This window comes from Ailuropoda melanoleuca, chromosome 12 (genome assembly GCF_002007445.2).
Source record: "Ailuropoda melanoleuca isolate Jingjing chromosome 12, ASM200744v2, whole genome shotgun sequence".
Lineage (NCBI taxonomy): Eukaryota > Metazoa > Chordata > Mammalia > Carnivora > Ursidae > Ailuropoda > Ailuropoda melanoleuca.
Window position 1 is genome coordinate 70,585,416 of NC_048229.1, and position 8,907 is coordinate 70,594,322.

An 8,907-nucleotide genomic window follows, 5' to 3' on the forward strand; every position below is an offset into this window, starting at 1 on the left:
GTGACAGCCAGTAGTTTTCCAAATTCTATTTTTCATTTGAAAGCTTGACTTTTATCACTGGTAACATACATTGTCAGTTGTTTTTTCTTGAAGTGACGGACTTACTTCACTCATTTCAGAGAAAGTATCTCCCAAATATCTGAGTCAAAACAACCATAATTTGTCAGTCATCCTTTCAAATAAAAACGGATGTTCCATGAAGCAAAAAGTAACTGGTTGAGCTCACAAGTCGGCTGTTCACACAAGCGCTTTTCCTGAAGACAGCCACCATACTTGGAGATACACCCAAAATACTTTTCATTTCATCGCCCAAAATGTTAAAAAGGCATAGAGCCAAAGGTCAAGATTTCATAAAATAAGGAACTTTTAGTGCTTCATCAGGGACACTCTTAAGTGAAGCTAGCTTTTTTCCTTTTTGTCCGGGGTTGCCTGGCAGTGTAATAATGAAATCAGTGACCGCTATTATAGTTCGGTAGCCTTGCCTTAATTCATTCCAAGGTACCAGGAATTTTACCCAACCTTGTTTTACATTAGCAGTGGATATGTCAACACAATGGAAAAGGCATCTTAGAATTACTGTGAAAATAGCTTTGACCCCGTGCACCTCCTCAAAGTGTCCTGGGACCAACAGGGACTCACAGATCGCACTTCGAAGAACTTCTGGCCCAATGTACTGCCAATGTCGATAACCATTTATTGGCATAGTTAACAGTTGTGGTATTTAAATCTTTTATTTATAACCGGTTGTTTTAGAATATCAATATTCCTCATATAGGAATAAGCTCAATAATCTATATTATCCATATGAATATATTTCACTAGTCAGGATTATTCAGATACATATATCCTGTTCCTCCTAATCAGCAGTATGACAAACTCTTGTGAATCACCTGAATCAGTGTTTAAATATTTAAGTACAAAAACACATTTAATCATTTTACCATCTTACTACTGTCTATAATCTTAAAATAATTAAAATTTGTGTATTAATATGCAATGATCACATGGTCTTAGAGACATGTCGGTAGCATCTTGTGTTTAATGTAAATGCACTAAAAATTTTTTAAAAAAATAAATGGAAATGCACTAAGTAAAGCCAGTATAATATGCGTGCAGAGAAAATGGAGGCAAACCTACCAGGCTGATAGAACTCAGACACAAACTCAATATATTACGATTCCACCTGATCCAAAAATACCTGAGGTTTGGATATTTTTTAATTTATAGATACCAGATGCTCAATTTATGTGGAAAATAATTTTATTATGACTCATGAAACAATGAAGTCAGCAGGGCTTCTCTTTGGGCACAAATTCTGATGCGGCATTGTTTTTCTCCTCTCTCACTAGGTTTGATAGCTGTTGTGATCTTTATCTTGCTGTGCATTGCTGCCATCGCCGTTCGCATTTATCAGCAGAAAAGGTTATACAAAAGAAATGAGGCAAAAAGGTCAGAGAATGTAGACAGTGCTGAGGCTGTTTTGAAAAGTGAGCTTAATATACAAAGTGCAGTCAATGAAAATCAGAAAGAGTACTTCTTCTGATTGGCGGCTGTGATTTAACTTGCAATTCTGACAGTCTGTTTTAATAGCCAGGGGCTCTCAATGGACAAGAAAATGTTCTTACAGTGAATGTAGAGGCGATGGATTTGCAGCACTGCCGTCTTGCCATATCCAGACTCGAGATGGCTCTGGGAGGCCTCATCAGGTGACGTATTTGCCATAGCAGCTGTTCTATAGAACGAGGAGTTTGATATTGCTCTTAATTTCCAACTGTTCTGATAGGATCTAAGACGGAAGTCTGACTCACTTGATGACCATGGTTTTTGAACGTGAAAACTGTAGCCCTGGTCTCTCAACCACGTGATACATCAGTTTCGTTAGAGGTAAAAATTAAAATTGGACTGTAATGACCTTGCTTTATTTGAGAACATGCGCTGTGTTTGCTTTAGTGTCCCCACGGTGTTATTCATAGACCTGGAAATGCTTCTAAGATCCTGTTTGGCTGGTGTTTGCATCTTCAGTGGCCAAAAGTATATCAACCCTTTGCCTTTCTCTGTATTACATTCAATACAATTTATCAATAGTCTCGAAAGATGTTTTGTTGTCATTGGTTTGATTGTATTGCTCTTTTTCTATTTGACTCTTCTTCATGATTTTGGACACATTAGGTTTAGCGTCAGACTTCTGCTCTGAACGTAAATCTATATGTGACAAGACTCAGAGAGTGCATTGGTTGTCAGTGTGTGATGTCCTGCCTTTTAAATTTCTCGTCATCTGCTATCCGTGTTCGGTGGTGACAGTAGGAAAGACGCTGGATAATGCCAATTTCCCAAAGAATGTGAAATGTTTGCAATTACTAAACTTGTTGATATAAAAAACACAATTCTTAACAATGCCAAAAAATTATTTTTATTTACAACTGTAATGTCTCATATGAAATGTACTTTTGAGAATACTTTCCCCGAGCCTTATGCCAGTTTTCTTTATAGGTTTGTACTTCTGTTTGTCTAAAGCTTGTCACTAAATTTTCTTTGATCTCCCTTGACTATATTCCAAGGAGCATTTCTTTATGTATTTGAAAAAAAGAGACAATTTGAGGTGGAGAGCTCCGTTCCCCATTCTAAAATGTATACCCTTTCAAGCATACATTTTTGTGTGCACTGACCTCCAGGACAGACTTTTGAAATAGAAGCTGCAGCCATGCCCCCTTTCACCAAGGCCAGTGGAGTGGTTAAAGGATGCTCACTCTAAGGGGTGACGGCATATTCTATGATCTATGCGAAGTCTGCCATTCTGTCATTTCTCATTTATGGTGACGGGGTAATTTCTTAAAAAGTACCAAAAATCAATATAACCTACTAACTAGTACATTCTGATTAGGGTGTATATACATACCAAGAGATCAGAGAATTATCATTAACCTTATGAAACTTGTTGCAATAATGGGTTTTGAGGCCAAGCAAACAAGATGCGTGCATGCAGTTATCTTGAAATTTCATAAGCCAATTATATAATAAAGGCACTTTGGTATTTATGCTTACACGTTCCAGGTGCCTGGCAAGGAAAAATTGGGTTCCTTCGTTTGTCCACACCAGAACAATTTGGAAATACATAAATTAAGCATCTTATTTTCTTCTTAACCTCCTTCCAAAAGCTGCTTGTCTTTCCCATAGCTCTGTGTCCACTTTGCTGTTTATGTAAATGCCTGACTAAATCTTAGGATATGAATTGACATAGTAGTTTATGAAGGACCTATGTTGCTAAATGGCATACTTTTTTTTTTAATTGAAAGACTTGAAGGATTGAACACAGAAATGGTAGTTTTTATTTGATGCAAAGCTGAATGCAGGCATCATAACAGCCCTGAATCTGTTGCAGGTGTTCATGTGATTTAGTAGCCCATTAACCTGGTTGGGGATGTAGACAGGTTTATAGGTGGTGAAGCCTCATGGTACTGTGTGGTCCGCACTGCTAGCAACTGCAACATGATGGCATCAAAACGCATTGCTTCATCATATGTCATGATTTTCATGTCCTGATTTGTAATCTATTTCTTCTTTTTTTCTTAATAAAATGCATTTTTGAAGTAAAATGCAGAATATATTTTAAAAGACGTTGTATAAAAGTTTAAAATGAAGGAATTATACTGGATTTTCATTTTCTTAAAACAGTAAAAAGATGTGTAGATGTTCACCTTCTTTACTGGTGGTCTGTGTTTTTTAAGCCTTTTGGTACATCCTGTGATTATTAGTAATTATTAACAAAAACTGCATTTGTCACACATTTTCCTTGTAAATGGATGGAAAAATGACAGAAAAAATAGAAACACGTTTTTTGATTATAACAAGCGAAGGCAGTTAAATTACATTTAAAGTTTTGCCAGAGACAATACTTTGTCAGTACTTATTTGTTGAAATGTTTTGTATATTTAAATTGAGTGATGTCCTTTTACTTCTGCAGAGAGCTTGACCAGTAGTACTATATTGAGTCACAGGATGATATGGAAGAATATAGTGCACCCTTCTATAATATAAAAAATTTTAAAAATTCCTTATCTGTGATTTCAAAATGAAAACAATATATAATTAACATTCTCTTTTTGAGATGACTAACTTTCCAAATCTCATTAAATTCAGATGTACAGTATGCAAATAGAGTGAAATTAATGTGGCATTGAAGACTTGCCTCTATGAAATGGGGGTCATCTGTGGGAAATGACGTCTTCATTTTGTGGAAGCCGTGCCACTGAAATGTGCCTCGTCCACTCTAGGAAATAGCTTCATTTTTTAAAAAAATCCTTTCCCACGTGTCACTCTTTGAAACACATTTAATTAATTCCTTAGACCTTAAGGTAAACAAGAAAATCAACCGACAGCCAACCAAACAGAAGCCAATTATTTAAAATTGTTAACGGTAAAAAATAAAACTGCCAGTTATTTTACCAGCAAAAGTGGGTTTATTCAGGAAGAGCAGAGAAATGCAATACGGGACGGCCACCTACGGCAAAATCATAGGCAAGTTGGGCGAACAAAGGGGTGGGGAGGATGCTGTGGAGTGGCTTTTCATTGGCTGAGCTGTGACTGCTTCTTATTGGCTGGGCTGTTGCAGAACGGGCGGGAGGGGGCGGGGGGGGGGNGGGGGGGGGGGGGAGGAGGAAAGCCCTTCTTCCTGCTGGGGTAGTAGTTTCCAGTGCAAGGTGGTCTCTTCCTATTGGATCTGCAATTGAGGAGTGGTAGGGCGTCAGGGCTCCTCTGTTGGCCTCCTGGCTCCATTCTAAATGAGGTTTTCTTTTATAAATTTTGACAAAATCATCGTTCATTAGTTAGTATTGCCCTTCCTATGTATCAGAATCTTGGACCAGTGTCCATCATGCAACTGGAGAGCACTGATATGTTATTACATAATAATATCTATTAGTGTGAACCGCTCAGTTTTACCGATGAAATGTCTAGGACGCAGATAAATGAGGTGATGTCCCCAAAGGGATACAACGTGGAAATGGTGAAGCTGTGACTAGAATTTCCTTTTTACTACACGTGTTGCTGATCTTGGTACTTCCAAGACCTGGAGTTTTGACCGTTATCTAGTGGTGTAGAAAATTTGAAGGNCAAGACCTGGAGTTTTGACCGTTATCTTGGTGTCCTCTTTGACCAGAATGACCTACAGTTCTAGATGTTTCCCATAGCCTTTAAAATGAACATAAACCTTTATCTGATAGGTTAGATTTGTTTTTTTTTTTTTAAGTTTATTAAGTTGATGGCCCTGGACTCCAGGAGAGATAATTATAACTAGAGCACTTTTATGTAGTCTTTTTGAAATACACAGTATAAGTTAGATCTGATGGATTGAGTCACCAAATATTTTCCTTGTAATAGAAGAAACAGATGACACAGACCCAACTCATATCAACCTATATTCAGTTGATTGAATTTCCGGGCCTTGTGTCAACCACATGATGAATCTACCAGAAACCTTCAGGATGTCCTGGAAGTTCTTTTATTTTTCCAAAGATTTAGGTGATGGAGAGTGATAACAGGGAAGAAAGAGAACAGAAGCCAACTGTCTGTGTGTTGGGGATGTGTGTTAGTGAGCACATGCTTGTGTACAAGAAGGAATATGAAATGAGGAGAAAGGGAATATGAAACAGTTTGCATATAATTTAGTAAAAGAGTTGGACTTTTGGTGTGGTGAGAGCTTCCCTGGGGGCCGGTTTCGAAGATTTGCAAATGAAAATAAGTGGAATGGAAAACAATCTGACCCACGATTATAATGGCTTCTCCAATGCAGTCGGGGTTTTTTTCTTCTTCTTTTCCCTATTTATAACATTATATTTAAATTTTTGTTAAAAAATACAAGAATTTATTTAAAAAGTGAAACCAGCATAAGAAATCTTACAAGGGAAAACAGCTCTCTGTTGCCGTAGCCCCTCCTGGTCACTTTCAGCTCCTTTAGTGGCCTCTTTTGAGCTGCCTCCATTTCTTAATCACATGCCATAGCCAACCGGGTTCCCTGGGAGGCAAACTCCAAGACAGTGGTTATCATGAAGGGTACTGTCTGGAACAACATCTGTGGGGGGCAGAAGGAGACAAGGCAGGATGGGGCTGGTGGAGAAGCTGGGCTGCAGGGCAGTCATCACAAGGGCGCAGCCAGCCCTGCTGATAGGGCCCCTTAAAGATGTCCTGTGTGGGAGTGAGGGGGCTGGGCATTCACACTCTTGTATCAACCAGGCTTTGGATGCTGACTGCCCGGCAAAGTAGGCATGAACTGGGACACACAGCTCTCTTCAGCTTCAGCAGCTCCTAAAGAAGGAAGACAAAAACTGCTCAACGTCCGGGGAATACAAATCATTCAGTCCTGCAACAGGGATCTGGTTGGCCTGGCTCAACATCCCTGAGGGTTCACCCCTACGCTGCTCAGATCCACCATCATGTAAGTTCTGGGACCAGCTCCGTGAGGACACTGGTGAGCCTCACTTCCTGGGAAACGTACATGAGGGATGGAACAGACCACAGACCCTGCCCCTGTAGGTGGGTTCTTGGCTGCAACTGGTACTCATTCTCTCCCTCCTCTGCTGCCCATGCAGGACTCCCATAGCTCTGGCTGACAGCCCTGCAGAGTTTGAACCCTTGTCTCCTATGACCTCTCAGGCTATAGCTGCTGCTCTTTTGCATTTACCATTAAAATTGGTCAAAGGACTATCTACATGCCGAACATATTCCTCCTTGTCCCCAAAGTGTGACAGTGGCTGTCTTATCAATGGTCAGGGACAATTACCCCTGACGTAGCCACCCACGAAACACTGCATCAGCTAAAGATGCACATTACAGCAAAGGCTGTATGGCAGTGAGCACATTTCCGTGAGATTTGCTGGTCCTTCTGTATCATACCATCTGAAGGTCTCTGTAGATCCTTAAAAGGTGGTGTTGGTTGATTCCTTACAGGCAATAAAGACAATTCATTTGTGAAATAAGTAATAATTCCAATCAAAAGTAATCTCTGGTCCTTTCAGGATCGAAAAGATCTGATAGTCAACTTGCCAGAAAATTGGCATTTCTGTAGGGGGAACCATTCTGGGGAATGGACACTGGTCCCCGTGGCTGAGCATTTGAATGTTCGGGGGTGATAGTTGTATCAGTCCTGATGAGTGGGAGCTCGTGCTGCTTGGTGATGCAAAGCCCCCATTCCCGCCTCCACAACTACTCTGTTCACACAGCCGTTGACCTAGCACTTCCTTCAGTGACCGGTGATTGAGGTTGGTTGATACTGACTGGCTAGATCATTCTATCTGCTTGGTTGTCCTGTGATTGTTTCATGGCAGCATATGCTTTCTGGTGGGCAAAGATCTTTACATTTCATGCCCACCCCATAGGTACAGATGGATATCTCTTCTGTTTCAGACCTTCTTATCTCTGATCTTCCAAATCCCCTAGAACCCTGACAACTGGCTGAATTACTGCCCATAAGTCCATACATATTATAATCTTGAGCCATTTCTTTCGCACAAACTGGATGACCATGGCACCATCCAAAAGTTCTGCTCCTTTGGAGGGTTTCTCCTCCCCACCATCTTTCTGTGATCTTATGACTGGGACTCTAGTGGTGTTACCTTCCATTTCACCTTGTGCTCATGTTCTCCATCAAGCCATCTGTGCACCAAGTTCATACTTTACCCTTCTCTGGCAGCTGGTAATGAGGGATCATTCATGCAACTCAGCGTAAGCTGCAGGAACTGTGCTGTGGCAGAGTAGCGGATAACTTAAGGATCTGGGCTGGGGGCTTGTGTAGCTTCTTTGTGCCTGCTCACGCTTGATCCCACATGCACTGCTTCCAGTTTGTGTTGGCTTTCTGCTGAGCCCAGATAACTAGTGACTTGGTGGATCTGAGAGAACACAGCTCCTTATAGGCAGATTTGCCCACATTTCATGTCCCAATGTAAGGCACTTCCTCTGTAGCAGGTCTCATAGAGTGTCACGAGATTTTTTTTTTAGAGAGTTGTATATTTCTCTGCTTTAGATGACGTGGAGTTGCTCCCAAACCTTGATTTTCTGCAGTGTGATGTTCCTGTTGGTGATGGCCAATGAAATCTGCGTAGCGTCTTTGTCTACCAGTGACACCACGTTGGGTCTGTAGGGTTGTATGTTCCGAGGGGCTGGCCTACTTGTCACTGTGTAGACCTACTGTGAAACCTGTTCTAGTTCTAGGACCTATTCAAAGCTGGCTGAAGCCATACGTGTCACCCAATGTTTGGTCACAGATCCATTCCCAAGAGTGGAAAAGCCTGCTTTAGGAACCCAAAAAGGCCTACCAGGGACCGTGCTATCTTTTTCATAGTGGGAAATGAGAGATGCAATGCTTTGTTATTGACTTTGGAGAGAGGTCCCAGCATGCCCTAGATGAGGGGTCAGCACACTTTATGTAAAATGTTTTAGACTTGTGGGTCATAGAGTCTCAGCCACAACTCCTCAACTCTGTCATCGTCACATGAGAGCATCCATAGATAATACAACCAAAAAAAAAAAATATATATATATATATATAGTTGTCTTCCCACAAAGCTGTGCACAAGCAGGAAATAGGCAAGATTTGAGTCACAGGCCATAGTTTTTGACCTCTGCCCTAAAGCCATAGACTCTTAATAATTGTACCAATTGGGCAGAATAGAATAGTGTGCTCTGCAAGATGTCTAAATGATACAGGTCTCTTCAGACAACACCATGACACAGAGATAGGGTGTGTTAACATAGCTTTGGGGCAAGACCGTTGTCCATTCCAGATGACTACGGACTGTTTCTAAATTTCCTTTCTGATATGTTTGGAAAAGGACACATTTTTCATGTGAGCATCCACACACTCTATACCTGAGACCATGGTACTCTGTAGAGACCATGGTACTCTAGCAAAAGTAC

General features: G+C 40.7%; 1 protein-coding gene across 1 annotated transcript in view; it reads left to right on the top strand.

The window, feature by feature from the left end:
• CNTNAP4 (contactin associated protein family member 4) overlaps positions 1 to 4,038 on the top strand; it is a 261,201-nt gene extending 257,163 nt beyond the window's left edge. The window contains exon 24 of the mRNA XM_034638501.1: positions 1,350 to 4,038. Coding sequence (XP_034494392.1) covers positions 1,350 to 1,543 — 194 coding nt within the window. The 3' untranslated portion in view covers positions 1,544 to 4,038. The remainder of the gene's footprint in view (positions 1 to 1,349) is intronic.
• The last annotated feature ends 4,869 nt before the right edge of the window (positions 4,039 to 8,907 follow it).